The 27,949-nt window shown below is 37.0% G+C and overlaps 1 protein-coding gene across 1 annotated transcript; it reads right to left on the reverse strand.

Annotated features, from left to right (window-relative positions):
* Nucleotides 1–239: 239 nt before the first annotated feature.
* Nucleotides 240–18,192, reverse strand: ANXA1 (annexin A1). The gene is given in 13 exon segments (NM_001171152.1): nt 240–549; nt 1,561–1,683; nt 3,023–3,081; nt 4,055–4,150; nt 4,971–5,064; nt 6,634–6,690; nt 7,025–7,104; nt 9,025–9,115; nt 9,868–9,981; nt 10,852–10,946; nt 11,463–11,571; nt 11,667–11,744; nt 18,172–18,192. Coding segments are annotated over 12 exon segments (1,041 nt in total). The 5' UTR covers nt 11,733–11,744; nt 18,172–18,192; the 3' UTR covers nt 240–492.
* Nucleotides 18,193–27,949: the final 9,757 nt, after the last annotated feature.

Genomic DNA, 27,949 nt, shown 5'->3' on the forward strand with positions numbered 1-27,949 from the left:
ATCCACTCAGAGGTCCATCAATTGATGACTGAGTAAAGAAAATGTGGTATATATACTCTATGGAATACTATTTAGCCATAAAAAAGAATGAAATCCTATCTTTTGCAATAAAATGAATACAACTGGAAACCATTATGCTTAGTGAAATAAGCCAGTCCCAAAAGGACAGATATCATATGTTTTCTCTGATATGTGACAGTAAATATAGAATACAAAAAAAAATTGCACACCAAGTGTTTTATAACATCATTTTATTTTAAGCTACACAACTGTTTTCTCAGGCAATGTTACTAGAACAACTTCTTTATGAGATTTTATCATCAGGGTAAACATATTTTCTAAAAAAAACAAGCTTATCTCTATTACACAGAGTTGTGATAAAAATGATTTATAGGCTATATTTTTCAGAAAGATACCTGCCTATGTTATACAATGAAAAGATATGAATAGAAAGTCTTCTGATCATAATATTTCAGACCCTCAAAGGTATGGTTAGTTTCCTCCACAAAGAGCCACCAGGATCTTTTCATAGTCTCCTTTGGTTTCATCCTGTTGATGCAAAGATGGAGGACAATGAATGTGCAAGCCCAGATTGTAATCAATACAAGATTGCCGTAACTATAAAACAAATATTATATTTGTAGATTTAATTGTAGATAAGATCACATGTTGTAGCATAGCAATGATATGTGATCTTTGATATAAATACTGTTTATTTAATTAAATAATATATGGAGCAGATAACTGAAATATCTGGATTGTTGTACATAAAAGTATAGCTTTTAAGTTTCAGATTATAAATTTCCCTGAATTAAGTATGCTTTATAATAGAGCAAATATTTCACTTCTCAGTCTTTTGGGAAAGATCAAGTGTATATTAGAGCAAATATTTTTAAGGAATGAGAATAATATAAAATAATATAATATTACACAGAATTGAATAATTATAACACAACACAATCTTATATCATATATGAGAAAACTTTTGATCCACTTACCAGAAAGAGAATTTTAAACCTACAATATTTTCATTTTTTCTTATTTTTTTCTTATATTTTTCTTATTTTTTGTTATCTAATACAAGTAGTAAAGTGAATTTAAATACTTATCTACTTATCTATATTTTAATGTTTAAAACCTTTTTTTCTCTTATTTTTCAATATTCTAATGAACTAACCTGAACATATATTTTAAACATTCTTCATGTTACAACATTAAGAAATACCTTAAATAATAACTTGCTAACCCTCTTACCATTGTCCTTTACAAAATAAATTATGATGTCCACTTATACTAGCAAAAGCTCTAAAACTATGTTGGTGGTTAAATTTATTCATGGGAAACTATCCATTTCCATTATTATGGTTGAGCAATGTACCTGGCTTTCCAATAGACAAATCACTAGTAGGGTGTAGTTTGTTTCACTTTTAAAGTATTCCCCTTCATATATTGAATCAATCTTACATATGACATTTACAAATACAGGAATTCAGCTCTTTGAAGATGTCTCAAAACAGAACTTTGATTTGTGACAGTGACATTATGAAAACAACAGCTTACCAGGATGGCTTGGCAAAGAGACACACCATACTTCTTCTGATAGAATGCTTTGATATCATTCATGTCGACTTCAGAACGGGAAACCATGATCCTGATTAATGCCTTATGGCGAGTTCCAGCACCCTGTGCAACACAAATGGTGGCAAGTGTCTCTCACACCAGAAACATTTTCCTTAAAGAACGTGATTTCAGAGTGAAGCTCCTTCATACTTTTCCATATAATTTCTATAAGAAAACTAACTCCACATGAGTACACACACATACACACCCACACAAGCACACACACAGTATACAAGTAGGTAATGAAATGATGAGAAACTGCTACATTACTAGTAGGTACAGAGAGCTTTCACAATCTCCTATTGTTCTCCCATCATCCAGTTTTTCTTGTCTAAAATAACTCATAATTACTTAAAAATGAAGTGAACTTCTGAAATTGTAAAGCTGATCTCAGTTCATCTATTAAAACACTTGGGTAGTCCTCTGTTACTCTTAGGATAAGCACTAATTTTTCATCAAGACTTACAATGTCCTGCCTAATTCTACAATATCGTCCACTGTGCCCCATCACTCTAATTGCAACTTTACCTAGAAAGGGTATGCTACCTTGTACCTTCAGACTTGTGTTTATGTTGTTTTTATGTTATTGTACCAACCTTGCTGTTCATCCCTACTCATATTTTAGGTCTTAGATTAACTGAAGGGAAGATGACATCAATTTTCAAAGACTAGGACACATGTTCCTCTTTGTTCTCCCACAGTATCAGGGATTTATCATTACCCATCTAAATATCACATTAGGCAACAATTGTACTGCTTTGTAACACTATATCTCATTTCATAGGGATTCCTTAGTTTGAGTGCTTAGACCTTTCTCTCTCTCTCTCTCTCTCTCTCTCTCTCTCTCTCTGAAAGTCTCCTTCTGCAAGTGCAAAAGAAAACAAAAACAATTTTATGACTTCATTTGGTCTACATGCTATACTATACCATACAAGTTAGTTAGATGGTTAAGTGAAATAGTTGAATGATATTTCTCAAATATGTCTTATATCTTAATAACATTTTCTACTTCTGTAATTATGGAATGACATTTTAAACAGTCTGTGGGATGAAAGATAGCATCATAAAAAAGGACAAGTGAAACTTAGGAAGTGAACATTATGAAACTCACAACCCAAGTAGAAACAGTTTACTAAAATCACACGCTAATAGAGAAAGTATGTCACCGTGGCTTTTGTGATGAGGGATTTAAGTCATGTCAGCTATAAACTGTTATCAAGCTCACTCGACACTCTCACCTACTAAAAAATGCACCAAATACAAAAGAAATTTATTCTAATAGGTGGCATATTACCTCCTACATCCAATGGGACAAGGATTCCCTTTGATGGGAAGGGATTAAATGTGTGGTTTTCAAACGCAATAAGCATCTCTCTGCATACAGTAATAAGTAGAATGGTACCTTCATGGCCTGATAGAGCTTCTCAGCAAAGAAAGCTGGTTTGCATGTGGCACACTGCACTGTAAGAAAAGCACATTCTAGTTTATGCATTTACCACAAAAGAAGAAATTTGCATATGAAAGAAACATGAAAGACAGCTTTGCCAAGCACTGCTCCTCAACTCCCCCCTCCTAACATGGGACATATGGCTAAGTGGAGAATATTTGTGATGCTGGGTATGGTTTTGAGTATCCTTTCCCCTGACAACTATCATTTACTGCCTATAATGTTAAATCCATCCAAAAAGCAAATTCAATCATTACAGCTGTTTTGAATTTATTCTCCTTTGAAATAGGAGCACTAGTAGGTATGAAAGGCCATACAAACCAATAAATTTTCCTTATGTTTTAATAAGAACACTTTTATTAAACTTTATTTTTATTAAACTTTAATTAAACTTTTATTTATTAAAAGTACTCTGGAGTAGAATAGCTTTAAATATGATAGTACTCAAATAAAATGCCAGCACATTTTTATATCTTGCTACTCAAAGTGGGATATAGGTACCAGCAGCACTAGTATCAGCTGTGTACTTGTTAGAAATGCAGAATCCAAGCTCAGCACAGAGCTATTCAACCAGAATCTGCATTTGGACAGTTCCCCAGGGATTCACACCCATTATAATGATCGAGAAATCCCATGTGACAACATAGGTCCCCCACTTGATGAATAACCTAGGAGATCTTAAAAATATATAGGTTTTCAAAAGTCAGCTCAGACCTATTGAGTCAGACTCTCCTGGACTTGCCCAAGATCATACAACCAAAAAGTGACAGACCAGGTCTTGAATGTACACTTACCTATTCCAAATCCCATACTGTTAATGGTCATTCTGAATTCCCTGTGTTGTGCCTAGCTTGGCGTGTTCTTGGCATAAGCAGGTACAGAGTAAATGCAATCTACTTCGCCATAGTTTTATAAGAGGAATAGCACCGTATGCTGTTATTAAGAACGTCATAGTTAGAAAGCTCTTCCAGGCCCAGCACTACATACCGATGGCTGTGAGGCATTTCTCAATGTCACCTTTCAGCTCCAGGTCCAGAACTTTGTTCATGTCGTGCTGGCTGTACTTGCTGTATTTCTGAAACACTGAATATTACATTTAAACTAACAGATGTACAACACATGGTATTCTTTAGCAAACTTTACAAAAAGCACAGCAACTGATTTAAAGAATTCCCTGTGGATCAAGCTTGCTTGATCCACACTTTTTAAAGATATTTATACAACTCAGCATAATATGAATACTTTATCCTCTCCTAGGAATGTAACTAACCTGGACAGATGAGTGCTTCTGCATATTTCAAGGGAATGTTTGTCAGTTTTGACAGTTATTAAAAGTGGCAGGTAATTGACAACCATAATGGTTATTACTACGGCAATGCTAAGTGCCTCAGCACTTATATAAAGAACTGTGCAGTAAATTTCTTTTAACATTAGAAATCAGTGTGCTAATATAAGATAATGAACTTTAAGTGACCATCATGGCTTTCCCTTTGCCTTGGCTTCCAGGAGGCTCAGAGTTAAATCATGTGTTCAAAGCCCACAATTTGTTTTTGTTTTTTTTCTTGTTTTGCTAGAGCCCTTACATAGATTTTTCTTCATTATAATTCCATGTATTGTGCTGTACATTTGTCTTTTATCACACCTATGCCACACCTACTGTTTTGGGCAAACACAATTTAATCACCCAAAATGTGTTTCCAATAATATCAGATGGTAGATGTACAAAGTTGGACACACACAGACAAACAGCAGTAATAGATCAGGGGCTCCATACTCATTCATTTCAGGAGTGACACTGAGTAACATTTTCCCCCTTCCTTTCTCTTATTAGTCTCCAACATATAAAATTGCACCCTCTGTAAGTAGGTCCCTGAACTGTTTTTCTTTTTTTTTCTCTCGTTACCTCTGCGAAGATGGGGATAGCTTCTGGTGGTGAGAATGGTAGTGAACACATTCACATCCGTCCCCTTCCTCCTTTCTCCTGCTTCGTATAAAGCCTGTCAAGAAACAAAAGTACATACTTGACTATCCGCACAAGGATGTGAGATCTCCTCCAAGTTCCTCTAGGCAGCTGCTTTGGGCACGATATGATCAGAATAGCAACATTAAGACTGCATGCTCCTTAAAGACAGGGTCCTTATTTTGTCAAGTATCTTCCATGGTATCTCTCAAGGCACCTTTTAAATACTAGACACTGAGTATATGTTTGCAGAATAAATATTTGCTGAACTACATTGCTTTAAGATTATTTTCTACATAAGGATACCTCCAAGGGATTTTATACAAAGAGTTTTTTTTTTTCACTCTTTCTTGTTCAGAGTAATTAATGGTAAACAATACTTACAAATCAATAATTCAACCAGTAGCTAGATCTTTTATTTTGACATCAGAATTTCTGGATTCAGATTCTGATTCTACAATTTAAAAGCTGTGCAATCTTGGGAAATAATTTAAACTTACTAAACTACAGATTGTTCTCTTTTATACATGGAAAAGATCATTTCTGGTCTATTGTCATAAGCGTGCTCTTCTAACTTTGAAATGTTAATTATTGTCATCCTCCTGGGTCACACTAATCCATGAAACCTTTATAAATACACATATAAGAGCCCTGATAGTCTTAAAATGGAAAGCAAATTCAGAAATGTCACAAGCAGATAAAAACAGTTTTTTATTATGAGCAATTATGCAAATGTTAACTTTTGTTTTTATTTTCAGTTTAATAATAAAATGATTCAAAATTCTGATGGCTATAAAAGTTATTTTGGACTTTTCAAGAAAACTGATCTGTGCGCATTTATTCAACAACAAGTTAATTAGTGCCTAGTATGTGCAAGATAATATGCTGGTACAGTGCAGGGGATGGGGGGGACAAATGAGAGTGTATCCCTACTGACTCACCGAGATGGACCCGTTTAGAGAACCTCATTCCATGAAGAAAGCATAATACAGATAATGCTTGTGTGTTTCTTCAAAACAGTAAAAATTCTAGGCCTGAAAATAGGATTATTTTTTCTAATATTGCCAATGAACTGATCTCTCTTTTATATAAATATATATCTTTACTTAAATGACATTTAATATTGTATTTGAAGGCTATAAGTATGGTATCATAACTTATTCTACACTATTTAATATCCCTGAAATAATATTTTGACACTATACATCTATAAAGCATTTCAATGAATATGGTTGATAGAACACTATCTGTGTTTACTCCTTCCTTCCACTTCACTTAAGAAATATGACTTTCCCCTTTCTAATACTTGATAAAATGAAAATTGAGGGTTTTCTCAGCAAAACAACTCCTGGGGTGGCAAATCAACTGTTATTGTTGTCTTTCAATCCTCTCTGGCTTTATGAATAATGCAATTTATTGACAGCATAAAGACTGTGTTTTCCTCTCCTGGGCTACAGGAAGCTGTGCCTCATTTAGAAAATGAACACTAGGGTGTGACTGGACTCTGAAAGGATCAGAGATTTGCTTTCATATGGATGGCATCAAATGATGACACCACATAATAGCAAGATCAACTCCAGAAAATATTTTCTGAGCACTCGCTTACCCTGGCATCCGTATCAGCCAAGTCTTCGTTCACACCAAAATCTTCAGAACGGTCACCCTGAAAAATATTCCATCCTATTGTAAGCTCTTTTGTAGCAGGTAATCACACGGTTTCCTTCAATCAGATAAATAATACTAGTTGAGGGAAAGAGAGTCAGAATGAAGTCTTGTCACTGGACGAACTCGAGGGACAATACGGTAAGTGAAATAAGCCAGACAGAGAGTGACAAATACCACACTTCTGTGTGGCATGTAAAAAAATTGAACTCATAGACGTAGAGAGTAAATTGATGGTTACACTTAAAAGGACTAAAAGAATAAAAATCTTAGATTAATCCATGATTTTGCTATTCATTAAAGAAGAGGCATTTCCTGAGGGTTTTGAGTAATACCTTAGCAAGGGAAAGCAGCGCTTTCTGAAAATCTCCAGACGTATCGGAGGCAATGTCTTTGGCCAGATCTCTCTTCAGTTCTGAGAAATAAGAAAGTAGATTTTGCAGTATACTACCAATAGTACAGTATAATAATAACAATAACATCTGACATCTCTATATAGTCACTCACAATTTACAAAGCCACAGTGTTCATTGACTCATGGAACACATTTCAAAATATTATATTTTTGTGAAACTAGAGATATTAGGAATGCACATTCGGTCTAGTGGTTAAGATATTCTCATCCCTTATCAGTGTGCCTGGATTCAATTCCTGACTCTGCTCCTGATTCTAGTTTCCTGCTAATGCACACCCTGAGTGGTAGCAGGTGATGGCTCAAGTAATTAGGTCCCTGCAGCCCACCTGTGATGTCTGGGTTGCGTTCCCCGCTTCTAGTTTTGGCCTAGTCCAGCCTTTACAATTAGGAACATTTGGGGAGTAAACCCCAGCTGATAGGAGCTCTCTTTGTGTTTGTCTCTATTTCTCTCTCTATCTGTGTATCTCTTTCTGCTTCTCAAATTACTTACTTGCTTAATTAATTAATTAAAAATAGAGAAATTAGAGCAGGTGAAATTTTGGATCATCAAATTTATTTCCTATAGGGCAATGAAGACAATTTGTATAAAACTGTGAATGAAAGCCTATAGTCATAAAACCTTTACTAATAAGAACGTGTACATTATCAATTATTTCTAAAATAAAACATAACAGAATTTAAGCAACAGGATGAATAGAACACTTGTTTAAAAGAATGAGACAGTTATTTGCTTGGGCATAAATTACGTATTTACTTTAAAAATTATAAATGTTTTATTGTGTAACATACTTTAATGATACACAGACATGTAAGCAGTGTTTGTATGCATTTATATATAAAACTATCTAAACACCCTTTCTTAACTGTATAAAATAATGCTTTAACTGAAAAAAATTAACCAAAATTATTAATTGACTAGAAACAGGGCAATTTAATGAGCTATCACTGGACTGTATATTGCTATGATATAGAAATATGGATATTCACTTTTATAAACTGTATTTTATCAAACAAACTCATAGTATTGCCCCTATTGATAAGTATCATAGAACTATGATAAACAATGGCAATGAGTCAAAAATGATAGAAAATGAGGTTAAAAGCTTCCTTTTTTTTCTTTATAAGTTGTTCTGACAACAAGATGTGAGAGTATTCTATTCCCTGTGCCTAGCATGAGGATCAAGCAGAAGGATCCTCTATTGTGCCACGAGTTTGGTCGGGGCAGCAAAAGTGCAGAGGCTCAGAGGAACTGTAGAAAAAGAAAACAGTAAGACTTGCAGACACTCTCTTTTCAGTGCTGGGCATGTCATTTAAATAAGATGTTTCATTAAGTAGATAAAATGAGCCATGACACACCCTTCACCCCACAGATCTAACTAGAGGTAAAGAGGAAGTGAATCATTCATGTTCATTATGATAAAAGGGAGTTTTCCAACAGATAATTACAAGCACCTAGCTACTTGTTTTGTTTTGTTTTTAACCTTTTCAAAGACCAGTGTAGGAGATTTTGTTTGGTGGTTCTTGTTGCTGGCATATTTTTTTTAGAATAAAAGCCAACAGAATACCTTTATGAAATAATTTCAGAATAACAGAACACACTTCTAGAAAGTTCTTTAAAGGCAATGTGATGAATTGAAGTATGTGACTATTTGTCCTAGAGGAACATTTCCTATTAAAGAGCAAGCTTGATGTGGGTTGAGACACTGGCTCCCTTGTCAGCACCCTAGCAACTTGAATACTGACTAGTAAAAGTGTATGTATTCTGCAGACATGTGCCAAACACTAATGAAATACTTCAACACGTTGAGTTCTCAGAGTCTGCATTCACAATTGAGCTTAGCAGTCACACTGAGCTTAAAGAAAGGATATCAGATTTTCTTTCTAACTAGAGCAATTGGATGGTTGAACATGACAACGTACCCTCTCTGTAGACTCTGTTAATTTCTCTAATTTCTTTGTTATTTCTTGAGGCCAAAATTTCAATCAGAGTGTCTTCATCAGTTCCAAGGCCCTGAATTGGAAAAGATGAAAGAAAGAATTGTAGAAAAATCTCCATTCAAGATGATCAACAAGTTGTCTCCCAAAATTTGTTGAATCTGTCATTTAGTATATTTCACCCACAACATTCAATAATTTTAATAAGCTACATTTATTATATTGCTCTCAAACAAAATTGTTTTACAGTCAATATTTGGGATAAAGATGTGATATTGCAGGTATTACGGGGTGAATATTTGGCACGGTGAGTAAGCCACCAATTGAGTTACCCACATCCCATATTACAGTGCCTGCTTCAGAGTCCCAGCTCTGCTCTCAGTTCCAGCCTCCTGCTAATGCAGTCCTTTGGGAGAGGCAGATGATGGCCCAATGGGGTGCCCAGATTGCATGGGATACCCAGATTGCATGCCCAGTGCCTGGCTTCAGATAGGCCCAGCCAGCTGTAGTTATTGTGGACTTTTGGCGAGTGAACCAGTAGATGTGAGCTCTCTGTTTCTCTGTCTCATTTGCTCTGTTTCAAGTAATTTTTTTAAAAAAAGTTGTTTAAAAGCAGGCATTTGATTCATAAGTGACATTTCAAAGAGCGTATCGTGCCAATTTTTTCCCATGTATATAATAATTATTTTAATTTTCAATTTATTCATTCAGTGAATTTCCCTTTTTAAAGACACTGGGTTAGAGCTTGAAAATTGCATTAAGGAGCATAAGCAGACTTAACCCAGACATTTTCTTGAGGAAGAGTTTTGCTCAAATTGGGTGATTTACCTTCATGGCAGCACGCAGTTCATCAGCATCAAACTGGGCTGGGGTTTTTAGCAGAGCCAGCACAACTTCCTCAAGGTGACCTGTAAGGGCCTTCTTCAAAACTTCATCTAGAGGCTGTAAAAACGAGCAGATTCAGACCATCTCATGAGTACTGTGCTAGGTTATAAAACAGCGTGGTATGACCTGGTCTTTCGGACCTCTTACTACTGATCCCTAAACTCAACCATCTTTTGGTGCTTCTCCCTTCATGCATGTAAAAGTATATCAGATATTTAGGAATATTATCTTAATCTTCAATCCAGAGGGATTAGAAAGAAATTTATTGAATTCATTGATAAAATACTAAAGGATAGGATCCTCAATCTTATTATATAGGGAAAAAAATCACAAAACACAAAACATGGGAAACTGAGCAGTAACAGAAAAAAATACTAAGAATCCCTTAAAAATAAAGCATCAATAGTTTTTCCAGCTTTTGAGGTCTGACACTATTCAAATAAGTACTATAATCAGACAATGACATGCATACTTTTCTAATTGCATTGCTTTCAAACAAGTCTATATTTGGTATAAAATATATAAAGGTAAATTTTAATGGCTAGCTATATATAAATTTTATAGTTAAGTAATATAGAGCTCATTTTAAATTTGAACAGAAGTTACATTTCAATCAAAACATACTCCTTGTTGCCAGTAGTAATCTTAATGTTTACTGTATTCAAATTAATGGTTTTCACAAATACAGAATATCACTTCTGCAAAGAATTTATACCAAAGAATTTATACCAAGCACACCAATGTATGAAACCAGTAAAATGGCTAGATTTAATGCAGTACAACAAAGTGGATAAATACGCCAACCAACTCATGGATACAATGGAAAAACAGGTTACAACTGAAAGAATTAGGTAGCTGTGTTTCAGAATTCATATTTAAGGATAATTATGAGCAAAATTAATATCTAAATTTACCAAGCTAACATACCTTTCCTTTTTCCTGGAGGTATGCTGCTTTGATCTGCTGGCGCTGTGCGTTATTTCTCTTAGTTAGAATGTCAATGATGGTTGCTTCATCCACACCTGAACACGAAGGACCACCAGAATTTACAATTTCTTCATCATCAACAATTGGCATAAAACGATTCATTGTCAATATCAATAAGTGAAGATCTTAATAAACTAAGTAATATAAATTATATCGGACCAGGAAATAGATGCTAAGCTCTATCAAAGGAAGCATTTGGGATGACTTTGTATTCACTTGGATGAGAAAGGGAGAACCGATTAGTTGTTCTGGACCTCAGTGATTCAGTTTCTGTTCTTAGTTCAAACCATAAGTGTGAACAGAGGTGCTGATATCAATACTGAGTTTCTACTAGAAATGTAGGATGTCCTCTTGCAGCAATAGGGATTCCACTGATTTGACCAAAATTTCTCAAGTACTAAGGAGAAAAAGACAGCTTCATTGGATGAAAAAGTCTTTTTCTCTGCGAAATGAAGCAGACTCCTCCCACTGCGCATGTCTGTTTTCAATAGTCATTCAAATAGCCACCCTGAAACGTCTAGGAGAGGACTGTGTAGAGGAAGCACAACTACCTTTAACCATTATTGCTTGGTGCAAGGCAGCAACATCCGAGGATGGATTGAAGGCAGGATAGGGACTCACTGCTGATCCAGGTCCTCCTTTGTATGTTTTCACGGTGTTCTGTGGATGAGAGAGAAATGAATTAATGTCCATTCACTAATACTCATTTCTAAGTTAATATCATCACTAAATCCTTTTAATGGTCCTCTACTTACAATATAGTCCTGTTCTTCATTGTCAATAAACCAGGCCTGCTTGAGGAATTCTGATACCATTGCCATTTTTAAAGGAGTCTGAAAAGAAAATGGATAGAAGTTTTCACAAAATAAACCCATTAAAAACAAACACGACATACATGAGACATGGCATTGCAGAGTAGTCTAGTGCTTTCTTGACAGAGTTACCTTTAGCAGCCTAATAAATTACGAGGTGTATTTATTTTTTTAAAGAGGGGTTTACCCTTAAAAAGAAACGCATAGCCTCCATTGAGAAAGTGGGCTGTTTCTTGGGATGTTCAGTCCTAACCTTAAGGGATCAGATGCCTTCTACAATGTAAGTAAGTGGATTGGCTGAATAGAGGAGTTGGTGACTCCCTTCACTGTTCTCAATTTACAGACCACCCACTGGAAGCCAAGTACCTGAACCACCACCACAGGCTCCAGGGAACCTAGAGTTGGTGTGTCTGCTCCATGGGAAAACACAAAGGCTAAGCAAATTTTTCAGAGACTGATTGGGCCTCTCTTGAAAGGAGTCAGGATTAACCTGGCAGAAAAATTTAAAGAGAAGCTCATATCTGGGAAGCTGAGAAAACTTTCTTGGAACAAGAAATATTGGCAGAAGCTTGAACAAAGAAGTTAAGCGTATGTGTTGAACAAACATTAGAGGACTATTAGAAAGAAGGTGGTGTGATTCCATGTACCTTCCAGAAAGATCATTCACCCCATAACAAGGAGAATGATTAAGAGATGGGCAAGAGGGAAGATTAGAGGCCAGTTAGTAGGCCATTTGAGATTCTATGTTGGAATAAAAAAAGCCTATACAAAAAGAAAAAAGAGAGTAAAAGCATAATGTTTACGTTTTAAAGTAAAATGACAGGTGAAAAAAAGAATTGAGTAGTCAGACTCAAAACTCAATCCATATGTTTCTTCCCAAATAATTCAGATTTCTTTTCCATTCCTTGGGTTAGACTTCTTTCAGCATTTGGAGTCATTGCTATCCTTGCGTCTATTCCAACTGATCTAGTCCTGCATGTTTTACCACCCAGCACATACATACACACCCATCAAAAAAAAATGAACAGAAGGGGATTATTTTACACAGGTGTTTAGTTCTAACAGGAAGCATTGGGGTAAAGTTACAACATGCATGGCCTTCTGAAAAACTCTAGCTTAAAGGAAATCTCTGACATGGCTGTTACAGTCGGACAATTTTTTTTATTTAATGAAATGTGAATACTTTTAAAAACTGACGTGTATTAAATGTGTTCTTTTTCTCCAACAAAAAAAAGGTATCAATAATCTTGGTCTGAGATTGGGTTTTTAGGAGTCCATGCTCAAGGTCTACACTAACCCATCTTTCTGTCCCCTTCTGTTTCTTCTCTTCAGAGATGACTATCACAAATACGCTGAGGGAGGTTGGAAAGATGATCTTGGCAGTGACATGAAGCTAAATAACTTACAGAGTAAAACCCATAACCTGATTCCATAATAACATGTGCGAAATATTCCAATCTACACTTGCTGAAAAATGACAATAGTAACAGATAATGAGATGAATATTTGAAGAAAAGAATACACAAGGCAAAAGCTACCTTCACATAATTACCATGGAGATTGTTTAAGTTACTACCCTGTCACATGTGAGAACTAACATGCTGTGCTTTCACTTATAGTATACTCATCTCTCCAGTGGTCAATATATTTAAAGTTGCTTCCTGGCCAGCGCAGCAGCTCACTTGGCTAGTCCTCCGCTGCGGCACGGGCACCCCAGGGTTCTAGTCCTGGTTGGGGCGCCGGATTCTGTCCCGGTTGCTCCTCTTCCAGTCCAGCTCTCTGCTGTGGCACAGGAAGGCAGTGGAGGATGGCTCAAGTCCTTGGGCCCTGCACCCGCATGGGAGACCAGGAGGAAGCACCTGGCTTCTGGCTTTAGATCAGCGCAGCGCACCGGCCATAGCGGCCATTTGGGGGGTGAACCAACGGAAGGAAGACCTTTCTCTCTGTCTCTCTCTCTCACTGTCTAACTCTGCCTGTCAAAAAAAAATACAAAATAAAAAAAAAAGTTGCTTCCTAAAGTCTTGTTGAACAATTTTGCACAAGGTTTTCCTTCCTATTACGTCCTTGTGGTGCAATTGCTGTTGCTACACAGAGTTTCAGACCCCAGTTGCTGTATTGGCTCACCCAAAACTTCATAGCAATTCTGGCCAAGTTTCAAATCTTTGAAGTCTCCATTTTCCTCATCTCCTTCAATCCTTTATTACAATAGAATCCTCAAAATATGTGACAGGACTGGTGATTTTAAGTACGGTCCTATCATTTATAAAACATTTTCAGTAATTCCACGCTTTTCAGTTAGAAAAGAAAAACTTCAAAAGGGAGCAAAGCTGACATTAAGAATATCGTCAATGGTACTATTGAAAGTCTGATAACTTTAAAATACATTTTATGAAAAGTTCACTTCACTAAAAATCTAATTTGCATAATGCATCACTTTCTTAAAACAAAAAAAACTAAGAACACCTAGGAAAATCATGGCATGTCATATTAATTACCTAACACAAAAATAACAAAACTAAGGGGTTTGAGTAATTTATTTGACACAAGAGCCTGTTCCCAGGGGTATAGCTTTGTGACTTAAATCTTCTGAGTGCTTATATTTTAGTCTGAAGCTTTCAGATGTCTACAAATGGAAAGTAGCCAGAATAACCTTCTTCAGGAAAGCAATAAGAGGAAAACGGGATCTCAAGTCAGTCCATGACGTTCACTGGCTCTCCACAAAGCAAAGACTCAAGGATCACGGCAGGATGTAAGGAACTGCTCTGAAGAAAGCAACTGGTATCATGTGTTGCTAGGTGAGTGCTCAAAGCCAATTATATGTTACTACAGAACTTCCGAAAAATCGTTAACACAGTCCACAAACATCACAGCAAATCTCAATTTGGCTAAATTTCATTGCTAAGCTATTTGGCCTACTGAATACCCAAGAGCCAGACAACTCTCATGAGTTACAAAATATTTTAATTTTTGTCTATTTTATTATATTTAGATGATGTGCTAGGTTTTCAAGAGCCTATTCTATTGACTCAGTTTAGATAATTATATACTTCAACTGGCTTCCAATGAGCTCAAAATTCGAGTTTATCTCAGGGCTTAGCATTAGTGACTTAGAAGATGAAATTGACCATTTAGACCTTGGCTGACCTATGGAAATTAATAATATTCCATCTTTCTTCTAATTAATGACATTTTGTGACTATGCACTGTGCACCACTCTCAGCTTACCTGTGGTTAAACGTGTAGCTTTCGAAAGATAAGCAATTTTTGTATATTTATGCGTCCTAAGAGAGTCTCTATTTTGCATCTTTCTCAGCCCCATGAGAGGCTCCTAGACTCTGTGACAGAGAAAGCTGAGTGCCGTGATTTATCACACCTTCCTGGTAAGAAGCGAAGCCATTACACTACTGCGGTGATAGGCAGTAACTACTAACACTGGAATGAAACAACAGCCTCATCATCATTATCTCCATTTTCAATGTGACAAAATAGGGTGCAATTTTCAGGCAGTCTTCCAGCTAGTAGGGACATGAATCAAGACATAAGTCCCTGATTTTTAATTCCAAAGTGTTATACTTACTTTTAAATTAGTCACCAAAGATAGATCAATGTTATTTTTAATAACTCATGCTAATAAATCTGATTCATTACCAAACAACCCATGAGGACTACGGAATGTTTCACCCCAGCCTTGGGGTGTTTATTTTTAAATGTGTTGCCTTATGCATAGCTTTTCCTCGAGTAGGTATTTCATAAGTCCCTCCCACGCCAGCCATTGGAGAGAAGGCAATCAGACTACCTAATGGCATGACTCTGAAGGAGCACTTTATGAAAGGTAGACTCAAAGATGTTTTGCCTCCAGACTTTTAAGGAGGGTGTTTCCCTTGCCTGGGATGCTCCTTCCTCCTCCACATCCACTTCCCGTTGCCTCACTAACTGTTACTGCAAAGTGAGGACGCAGTTTAACAGGATTTGGGTGTTTGGCACTGGATTGGAGCCCTTCTCTGCTCTCTCAAAGCATCTCAAAGCATCTTGCTGTACCTTTCTACTAGCTTCACTATTCTGTATTTTCATTTCTTCTATCTATATAGAACATTCTGTGAGGGCAGTACTGCTATACAGATACCCCTTGACTTATGGGGCTATGTCCTGATGGATGCATTGTAAAGGTGAAAATGCTATTAATTCCAAAATGCTACTAACCTGCTACACATCACAGCTTAGCCTAAGCAGAACTCAGAACATGTTAGATAGCATCGATATACGGTAATGTTAACACAAAGTCCATTTTATAATAAAGCATAGCAAAACAGTACACTATTGGGTACTGGATGCTTTCCTTCATGATTGTAAGGCTGACCAGGAGCTGTAGCTGCTGATGCTGGAGCAAATCACCAGGCTGGAAAACATCAAGTTCTGAATCCCAAGTACATTTTCTATGGAAGAAATACAGCTTTTGCATCCTTGTACAGTTGAAAAGTCTTTACAGGGACCATATTATATCAGAGAATTGCTTCACTAATCATTATTTTCTTCAATCCCTGACAAAATCCTTGGTATTTACTATGTTAGTAAGTATTATTGAATGGATAAATGATATAGCATTGTTAATATCTTAGGAAATAAATCTGCATTAACTTAACAAACATCTTCTACCCACCACTCTAGGATAGAAAAGTAAGAACTGAAGGATTCTGGGCCATACTTTGATTCTCTTCAAGTTGTAATCTGACCTCAAGAGAACATTTCACATGTCTAGAGGGTGTAAAATAAGAATACTGGAATAAATGGTGTCTAAGGTCACTTGCATCTCTGAAGCCCCAATATTAAATTTCACCCCAAGTAGAAGGAAGTGAAAAAAATTAGCACAATGAGGAAGAAGCTCTATAAATGGAAACTGTTTTGATCTTTCTTATAAAAATCTATCCAATTTTAAAGGGAAAGAAAATACTTTACTTCAAAGAGCTGCTTACGTTCATGACCGAAAAAAATGAATCCCCTGGGTAAGTTGTTATATTTAAATATAAATCATCAATTAATGGATGTAGAAACAATTAAGAACAACCAGCACAGGTAGCTAACATCGTATCAGAAATCACCCTTTGCAACTTTTTAATTGATCAAATATTTAATAAGAGTGAAATGTTAGCTACTTCTTTATTGTTATTATCGTCAATATCAGGAAAAATTATATATCTTCCAGAAGTGGAGCGCCTGGGACTGGGGTGATCATGTAATTTCTGGGGGAGAGGCCATTTCAGAATTACGAAACCAACAATTTACCACATTGAAATCATTTGTAATATGCCTTCTCTTACAGCTACCAAAATGCATTCCTGTGGACAGAGGGGAACATTGCTTTATCAAAGATCACATATAATTTTAGGCATAAACAAGGCAAGAAAAGCACATTATCTTTAATCAGCTAGCATTAAAATTAGGAATCAGAGCATTTAGCATTTAAAATGAATTACAAGGAAAATCCTTGATGGAACATTCATAAAAAGAATAATTAGAAATATGGTTACGATTCATAACCTCTCCCTTTTGCAAATATATCCATGTATATTCTAGTAAAAGTATATATCCTAGTAAAAAGTCTTTAGATTTGCTTTGTGCTTCTGTCAGGAGTTTCACGGTCATGAGCTCATTCTGCAATCAAGATGTTGATAAGGAGAATAGTTTTTAGAAGGCCTCATTGGCATTCCCATGGAATAACATATGGGACACCACCCAGGAAATGTTTCCTTTCCCCCTAGGCTTTCAAACCAGCACTTGAAAAGCCTGTCTATGACACAGAGATTACAGGAAGAAGAATGTGGCCACACCCTGTTTAAGTGAAATGAGTAATAAGCAGACCATCTTATTTTAATCTGCATGAGTAAACATAACATTAATTTCCAAATGTTAATTAGAAAGTGCATGGTTACTACTCTGAGATCTGAATCTATTTAGTTTTTCTTTAAAAAGAGGAAAATAAATTATGATGGGCCTACTGTTATGAAACCATTTTCTGCAACCCACTGCTACCCCTCTGTTCATCTGCTTCCCACAGTCACCCACTCCCCACTCTAATTTTTGTGTCGAAAGAAGCACAGACGTGGCTCTTGGAAACTCACATTCCTTGGAGGAGGAAAGGAAATACATTCTTTTAAGGCTACCAGAGGCAAAACACATTCTTTCTTTCTTTACCATGGTAACTCAGAACAGTCCTATGAGCCAGTACTAAACAAACTTAACCATGTTTTCAAACTTTACTTCTTAACTAAGTAAGGCAAAACAGAACAAGTTATGATTCCTAAAATATAAGTAACCGGTGTCATTCTACAGATTTATCAAAGTCTATTAGATGCAATTAGCCAGAAATCCCATAGAAGCAGTAACATTTAACATTGTAATGAGAAGTTTTTAAAACAAACCAAAGCTGACTAAAAGAAACACGTAGACGTACCTTTTTCTCTTCCTTCTTCCAGAGAACTGGGGAGAGTCTCCTCTGAAGGTTTCACTGCAGAAGTGGAGTCTTGGACTTCTGAATTTATAGCGTTTGAATGGAGGCCACACCTAGCAACCAGACGTTAGTAATTGGCTGCCTTTTGTTTGAAGTAAGAGGCACAGCTTTGTGCAAAAACAAAGTGAAACAAGTCTTGCAAAACTACTCACTAAACCAACTCAGCTGACAGCACAAAGGGAAAGAAATGGAAGCAGACTTTTCTCCCTTGTTTATTTTGTAGATTTTTCCCCAGAAGAAATAGAATGCAGTAATTTTCAAGTGTACAGTATGATGTACCCCAATCCTAGTGCCAATGACTGACACACTTTCACACTCTTTTTTTAGTTAAGTAGATTGTAGAATGGAAAGTGTATTGATTTTAAAACTAAAACAATCAACCAAACAAAAATCTTTAGGCTTGAATAGCAACTCCATTGCTTATTACTGTGTGACCTTAGGAATGTATTTAATTTCCATGAGCCTGCTACTGCTTTTGTAGTAAGAATAATGTTATCCAGGTTGTCTATCCACTAAAATTCTAGTGACAATTGAGAAATAATATCTACTTGTAAATTTTAGCATTATATAGTGCTGAATAAATTATTTATATTTCACCGATATTTTTCCTATCTTGAATATAGATTTTTGTGCCTATGTATAGTTGTTGATATCAATAAGAAATAGAAATGATATAAATTTCAATATTGTCTCAAACTTTTGAACAAAGTTAATGCTAAAATTTTCATCACTGTGACATTCAACAAAACCATTGATGATAGAGGAAGGTCTATCTATATTAATTCTTTTGAATTGGATCAGTTATACATAAATTTTGACATTGCAAACTAGTTGAAAAAGAAAAAAAGGGGCCAGGGGCCAGGGGCCAGTGCTGTGATATAATAGGTTAAGCCTCCACCTGTGGTGCCAACGGTTTGAGTCCTGGTTATTGCACTTCCCATCCAGCTCTCTGTAGAAGATGGCCCAAGTGCTTGGGCCCCTGTACACACATGGGAGATCTAGAAGAAGTTCCTGACTCCTGGCTTTGGATTAGCCCAGCTCTGGCCATTGCAGCCATTTGGGAAGTGAACCAGCAGATCAAGGCCTTTCTCTCTCTCTCTCTCTCTCTCTCTCTCTCTCTCTGTTTGTAACTCTGCCTCTTAAATAAATAAATCTTTAAAAAAAATAGTAAGGAACTAGAAATGTAAATTAAAAGGATTAATGGAGTAGCAATCACTTCAGAATAGGTACCAAAAGAAAATTTCCACCTGATATAAGGATAGGAAATTTATTTTGGTAATTTCAACTGTGGTTCATTTTTATTCTTCATGAAATCCTAAATAATATTACATTTCCACTAAATACTGTACAATGATGGACTCCCTTACAACATCTGGTTCAGTTTGGTTGCATGTCAGTGAATTGTTCTTTTCCAACTCCTTTCCTCAGAAATATTTCAGGTAATTATATGTCAGGTTTAAAAAAGTCAATGAGACCATATCCTTAACATTAGCGGTATCTATAACACATTATAAATTCTCAATGCCAATTTCAATGAAGTCAATGTCTCCTCAAATAGGATGGTCATATGATCTAAATGTCTGAGAAAATGTCAGCCTAAATTTTTGGCACCTACCATATGTATATGTTGAAAATAAGAACTAATTAATTACCCACTAATTTGATTGATATTATTGCTAACTGATCTTGGCAGATGTAGGCTAGTTTTCTAGTACTATATTTATGTTGTTAGCTGAGAAGGGAAAAGATAATTATGCAAAATAGGGTCTTCTTTTCTTTGCTTCTTCTACTTGCATTTGTATTCCTAACTTTGGGGATGGAAATGTTGGAACATACGTTCATAACAATATTATTATTAAATGAAGAAAAAATCCATATGTTTCTACGAAATACAGCAATCTAAAATAAACTTACAGTCTCATTTTGGTTTATTTATGTTGTTACCCAGTTGCATAAACTGAGTAGAATTGCTTTATGTATTTGGGATTTGTGATACATGGATAAACATATAATAATAACAGTATATGTTATACTTATGGTAGAATTCAGAGGAAAAAAGTTAAAAAATTTTCCCAAAATTAACTCTAGCTGAAACTCTAAGGGCACGTGGAACTCCCCAAGCAACAAAAGAAAGTCACTAAGCACAGAGGAATAGCGCTGTGAGTAATCTTTGGGATCCCTTTCCCCACAGAATAATGTCGAGTGGATTTATGGAAATAAAAGCACACAGGGAACAGGTTCCCATTAGCAGCTGAGGGATAATCACGGGTTAAACGGTTAGGGGGAATGGGACTGCGGAAACTGTAGCCCTAGAGGAATGACTCACCACCCTTGCTGTTTCTAGAAGGTGGTGACTCATCAGCTCCACTTTACACGTAGCAAGAGACTGTAAAGGCAGAGAAAGAAAGAAAAGAAAAAAAAAAAAAGACAGCTAGCAGCAATCACTATATGGTACATTTTCATAGCATGCTTGTTTTTTCTACTGCATTCGTGTAGACTCTGTCAGTGAAGAGGAAAGCACAGGATCAGATAAAAATATGGGGGCCCTCGTTTGTGTCTGGTGCCTTACAGAGCAAGTCAAAAGTATTTGCAAAAGACCCTGGGAAGATGACTGATTTCAGTATGGTGTTCCCAACCGTCTGTGCTAAGCTCTGTCCAAGCATTACTCTTCACATGGAGGAAACAGCATATTTAGAATCATCAAGAACAGCATTTCACTGAAGTCCCCAATCTCCCCACAGCCCCCACAAGCAATGAAAAGCATAGCTTCAGTTTATGCTGAATGTGTTTCTAGGCTAAAAGCACTTTGAAAACTAATGTTCTAAATGGTTTTCCCTTTACCTTGATATGTCATGTCATTATCACTCCCCACACACACATTGACTTATTGGGATTATTATTCTTTAAATGGTTTTTCCTCCAATTTTACCCTCTCAAGCTAATGGCATAGTTACATGGAACCCAAGGCCAAAGGAGTGTACTTTTTGAAACAATTATCTACTAATTTTAAAAACTATTTTTGGGAGTCCAGCACTGTGGCACAGCAGTTTAAAGCCCTGTCCTGCAGCGTGGTCATCCCATATGGGCACCAGTTTGAGTCTCGGCTGCTCTACTTCCCATCCAGCTCCCTGCTATTGTGCCTAGGAAAGCAGTAGAAGATGGCCCAGGTGCTTAGGCCCCTGTACCCAAGTGGGAGACCCAGAAGAAGCTCCTGGATCCTGGCTTTGAATCAACTCAGCTCTAGCTGTTGCAGCTATTTGGGGAGTGAACCGGCAAATATAAGACCTCTCTCTCTCTCACTCTCTCTCTCTCTCTGTCTCTACCTCTCTCTGTAACTCTGTCTTTCAAATAAATAAAATAAATTTTTTTAAAAAATTGTATTTTTTGAGAGGCAGAGATTAAGAGAAAGACAGAGACTGATAGAGCTCCCTTCCACTTGTTCACTCCCCAGATATCCACAGTGGCTACAACAAGGCCAGGCCAAAACTTTGACAAGGACTTAACTCAGATCTCCACATGGATGGCAGGAGCTCAACTACTAGAAATGTCTTCTTTCTCTCAGGTCTGCATTGGCAGGGAGCTTGTAGTCACACTTGTTAGACCTCAGTTGAGGAAAGAAAGACAAGATTATCTGTGTGCAAACAAACTGAAATAAAGAATTTCTTTTTAAAGATTTACTTATTTATTTGAAAGGCAGAGTTACAGAGATCTTCCATCCTCTGGTTCACTCCTCAAATGGCCTCCATGGCGGGGGCTAGACCAGGCTACCAGGAGCCAGGAGATTCTTCCAGGTCTCCCACATGGGTGCAGGGGCCCAAGGACTTGGGCCATCTTCTGTTGCTTTCCCAGGTGCATTAGCAGGGATCTGGATCAGAAGTGGAACAGCTGGAACTCAAATCAGTGCCCAGACAGGACACTGGCACTGCAGACAGTCCCTTAACCCGTTATGCCACAATGCCGGCCCCAAGGGTAAGTATTACATTGTGGAATCCTGTTAACAGAGTTACACATATGCGTGTGAGGGAGAGTATATGCTATCAAGTTATAAGTGTACTCCAACCAAATGCTGCGCTTAACTATGTTTGAAAAAGAGTAACAATGATTATTCAATTGAATATACACAACAGAGGTAGAAAAAAAGGCTTAATCCTTCTAATTACATAACTCAGAGAATGCAGTTACATCATCAGGTGTCAAGCACATATACCAACTTTGAAATAAGGTTTCCGTTGTCAAAACAACTAAAAGCATCTCAGTTATCTTCCGCAGAGGAATAAATTCTAAAAATAAGTGATATTTGAGTAAACTAGATAACACGGATAAATCCTGAAAACATAATGTTGACTAAAAAGAGAAAGTATGAAAGCACTTATGAAAAAGTTTCAAGCATCCAAAAACTAGTGAACCTTTCAGAAATGTTTATATGTGAAATGTTATTACAACAGTGTGATTGGGAAGGATACTTAGCACCTTTGGATAGAGATTGACCCTGAGGAAAAGGAAGTGGGATAAATAAGGTTTTTTCAATTTTTCAATTTTTTCTTTTTTTAAATAAAGCATTCTGAAATATCACATTTGTTAAATTTGAGTTGAATACAAGGTTGTTTACTGTGGCCTCTGTACATTTCTATATATTTAAAAATTCAAAATCGTATGTGCTAGTTGAATCAGACATATGTCTAATATTTTTATTCAATAATATATTTATAAGATTCATCTATGCCATTGTACATATTGTTATATGTTCTTTTATTATTATATTACATCCTTATATTATTATATGTTCCTTTTTCTCATCATTCTAGGTTATTCCATTTTGTAAATATATCATAATTTACTTATCCATTTGTCTCTACTCAAATATTGAAATGTTTCTTATCTCTGGCTATTATAAACTGTGCTGTGATTATTCTGATAAATCTCTTTTGTCAGGTCATAGGTCATGAATACATTCAGCTTTAGTCAATATTGCTACACAGTTGCCCAGGCTGCTGTACTACGTTACTCCCAAACATTTGCAAATGAGAAATCTAATTTTTATTTAACCTTGTCAATATTTGGTGTTGTCTTTCTCACACTAGCAATTCTGATGTTAGCAAGTGGTATGACACTGTCGTTTTAATTTGCCTTTCTCCAATGATCAATAAACTTGAGCACATTTTACATTTACATTGGTCATTGTCTATACCCATTCTTGAACTGCCAGTTCAAGTTTTTGGCTTAATTTTCCAGTGGGTTGTCTACATTTCCTTATCAATTTATATAACAGTTGTTTAAATATTGTTGATTCTATATGCCACATTCACAAACAAAGAAAATTTATTTATTTTGTTAGAAGTAAAGGTGGGGGCGGCACTGTGGCACAGCAGGTTAAAGCCTTGGCCTGAAGCACCGGCAATCCCACATGGGTGCTGGTTCTAGTCCCAGTTGCTCCTCTTCCTATCCAGCTCTCTGCTATGGCCTGGGAAAGCAGTGGAGGATGGCCCAAGTCCCTGGGCCCCTGCACCCACGTGGGAGACCTGGAAGAAGCTCCTAGCTCCTGCCTTCGGATCGGTACAGCTCCAGCTGTTGGGGCCATCTGGGGAGTGAACCAGCAGATGGAAGACCTCTCTGTGTGTCTCTCCCTCTCTCTGTAATTCTTTCAAATAAATAAAATAAATCTCTAAAAAGGTGAGAATTCTTCTTGATGACATTAAGACAATTCTGTGGCTCTCATGTTATTAATGTACATGCTATTTACACCAGCATATTCATGTCATGAAAACTCACTGATCTGTATTTTTACACCCTTCCCATCTTAATTCTGTATTCTATTCTTCAGTTCTATTCATATTTAAAGTGAAATGAGGGATATGCTTCGGATACAGATGCCATTTGGGATACCCACATCACAACTATAAGGAGGGCCTGCATTTAGTCTGGTCTCTGCTTCCGATTCCAGCTCCCTGCTAATGCACAGCTTGGGTGTCAGCAAATGATGGCTTAAATAGTTAGATTTCTGTCACCTGTGTGGAAATCTGCATGGGATTCCCAGCTCCAAGATTTGGTCTTGCCCGGCCCTGGCTGTTTTGAGCGTTTGGGGAGTGATCCAGCAGATAGGAGATTTCTGCTTATTTGTCTCCCTTTATCACTGTCTCTGTTTTTCTATCTCTCTGTCTTTCTAATAAATTAATACTTAAAAAAGAAATATGGGCCTAGTGCTGTGGCATAGGGGTAAAGGTGCTGGTGGCGCCAACATCCCATTTGGGTGCCAGTTCAAATCCCAGCTGCTCCACTTCCATTCCAGCTGCTCCACTTCTAATCCAGTTTCCTGCTAGTGTGCCTGGGAAAGTAACAGAAGATGGCCTACATGCTTGGGCCGCTACACCTACGTGGGAGACCCAGAGGAAGCTCCTGGCTCTTGACTTTGGACCAGCTCAGCTTCAACAGTTGCCTCCATTGAAGAGGGAACCAGCAGATGGGGTTAACTATACTATCACTTAGTATACTGAAAATCTTTGTAAAAACTAAGAGTGGGAGTGTAAGAGGGAAGAGGGGGAAGGGTTGGAGTATGGGCAGGAGGGAGGGTAGGGGGGAAGTGTCACTATGTTCTTAATCTGTATATATGAAATATATGCACTGTGTATAACTTAAATAAAATTTTTAAAAATTTAAAAAAGTAAACAAAATAAAGAGAAATAAAACAGAAAGAGCAAGTATAATCTCAGAGCAGATATCATTGCCTTTTAGGAATTTATTTTTCTTATGTTCTACCTACAGCACCCAATGTTGGTTTTCTATTTATGGTAATGGAATGATCTCCTTTTAAAATTACTTTACTTGTACACACACACACACACACACACACACATGTGTACATATGTGTGCATCTGCACACACCCCACATTTACAATGCAATTGATCTGATCTAAAGGTATGATTGCAATATTGGACCTGGGAGGAAGACAAGTCCCGTGGATTCTCTAGACTACAGTGTACACGAGTCTGTACAAGGTCTTCCATGGTATATGACTTCATGGGGCATGAGAGACATGAGCACCAGTTGCCATACACTTGAGCATCCGTGCAAGTCATCAGTGATCAAGATCACCTTGTGTCAATAATAAAGTCATATTATTTTCTATTTTATTAGATTTTCTGCAATCTTGTATTCTGGGGAGATGTACAAATTAAAGAAAAATTGGGGTTGAGTAACTGACCTATTCATTAAGACTCCTGTGTCTCTTTGATACTTGGCTCTTGGCCTTGATTCCAGCTTTCTACTAATGCACACCCTGGGAAGCAGCATTGCTGGCTTCAGTATTTGTCTCCTGTCACCCACATGAGACCTGAATTGTATTAAGGGTCCTGGCTTCAGGCTGGCACAGAGCTGGCTGTTACTGGCATCTGGGGAGTAAACCAATAGATGACAGCTCCCTCTTTGTGTTTCTATGCTTCTGAAATAAAGTAAAAAAAAATAGGGTAAGATAAAAAATGACAAGAAACTTACTTCTATTCTCAGTGTATGAGTTTTGAAGTGAATTTTAATTTGATATAAAACTGAAAGAAATTTTATATTCCATCCTAGTGTATAATTCAAATAACTCAAACAAAAATAGCTAACAGACTATGATAAGATTTTATCTCCAGGTGAAAAAATTTGAGAGACAATAAAACCTCATATTTGTTCATAGCACACTATCTAATTCAGTATGACTTAGGAAAAAAAGTGAATGATTTGCTGGTTTCATTATACTTCTGTGAGCAGGATCATGCTTAGATCAGTAATTTTGTGTTCCACAAGTCTTTTTATTACTGAATATGGTGCCCCATTTCTCTCCATATTATTCTAAAGAAAGAATAAGTTTTGACAACATTCGCAATATGAATTTTTACTCCAATAAATTTGTAAGATGTTTTGGGGAAGAAAATTAAGGTATGCGTTAAGGTCAAAAATCAAACTGGAGGCCGACCGTATGGCATAGTGGGTAAAGCTGCCGCCTGCAGTGCTGGTATCCCATATGGGCGACAATTCAAGTACTGGCTGTTCCACTTCTGATCTAGCTCTCTTTTACGGCCTGGGAAAGCAGTAGAAGATACCCCAAGTCCGTGGGCCCCTGCACCTGTGTGGAAGACCTGGAAGATGCTCCAGCCTCCTGGCTTTGGATAAGCCTAGCTCCAGCCTTTGCAGTCTTTTGAAGAGTGAACCAGCAGATGGAAAACAACTCTCTCTCTCTCTCTGCCTCTGCCTCTCTGTAACTCTGCCTTTCAAACAAATAAATAAATCTAAACAACAACAACAAAAAAGTCAAACTCTACTTTTGGCTCAAGGATAGCGAAAGAGTTATTTAAATAGACAGTTGTGAATATTCAGGTTTTCTGATGCCAGCTTAAATATCATAAATTTTGTACTCAAATTCTTCTACTAACATTAGCATTATGTGCTTTCAGGAGCAAGGGCCAGGGCTGAGTCAGGCCTAAGCCAGGAGCTAGTAGATTCATCAGGTTCTCTCACATGGTTGACTGGGGCCCAAGCACTCGGGCCATCTGCTGCTGCTTTTCCCAGGCCATTAGCTGGAAGCTGGATTGCAAATGGAGTAGCTGGGACTTGAACTGGCACCCGTATGGGATGCCTGCACTGCAGGCAGCCACTTATACCTGCTATGCCACAATGCCAGACCTGGCAATTCCTCATGAAATTAAATATAATCTTATGCAACACAGCAATTTTGCTTTTAGATATTTACTCAAATGAGTTGGGAAACACATCCACACAAAGCCCACAGAGGAATGCTTAGTTATTCATAATAATCTAAAATTAGAGGTGAATGAGAGGTTGTTTGACTCAGGAGTTAAGACAACACTTGGGACATCTGTATTGCATACTGTAATACCTGGGTTCAAGACCCAGACCTGCAACCAGTTCTAACTCATTGCTAATGCACACACTGGGAAGCAGGAGTAATGGCTCAGCCTTGGATCCCTGCCACCCACATAGGCGACCCAAATTGAATTCTACTTCCTGGCTCTTTATTTCAGCCTAGCACAGTCTCACTGTTACATTTGGGAAATAAACCTGTGGAGGAAAAGCTCTGTCTGTCTCTACCTGCCCCATCAGAAACCATACAGGCTAGGAGAGAATAGAGAGACATGGAATAAATAATAATTTTTTAAAAAGCTGTCAACCCAGAATACTATACCCAACAAAGTTCTTATTTATAAATGAAGATAAAAATAAAGACCTTCTATAACAAACAGAAATTGAAAGAATTCGTTACCATTCATCCAGCCTTACAAATGATACTTAAAGATGTGCTACACATGGAAATGGTAAATTTTCTGCCTTTCAAATGAATGTTAAAAAATATTGTTTTTAAAAAATGTGAGTGAATAAATAAACTGTAATGCACTCCTACAATAGATTATTTTTCAATAATAAAAAAAATTTCAAATCAGGAAAAGACATGGGTGAATCTTAAATTCATATTGCTAAGTGAAGGAAAACATCTTGTAAAGGCTAAATATGGGGGCTAGCCTTGTGGCTTAGCAGGTAAAGCCCCCTCCTGTGAAACCAGTATCACACATGGGCACCAGTTTGGGTGCTGGCTACTCTATTTCTGATCCGGCTTCCTGCTAATGGCCTGGGAAAAGCAGTAGAGGATGGTCCAAATGTTTGTACCCCTGCCACTCACATGGGGGACCTAGATGAAGGTCTTGGTTCTAAGCTGGCTGCTGCAGTTAT

This window comes from Oryctolagus cuniculus, chromosome 1 (genome assembly GCF_964237555.1).
Source record: "Oryctolagus cuniculus chromosome 1, mOryCun1.1, whole genome shotgun sequence".
Taxonomy (NCBI): domain Eukaryota; kingdom Metazoa; phylum Chordata; class Mammalia; order Lagomorpha; family Leporidae; genus Oryctolagus; species Oryctolagus cuniculus.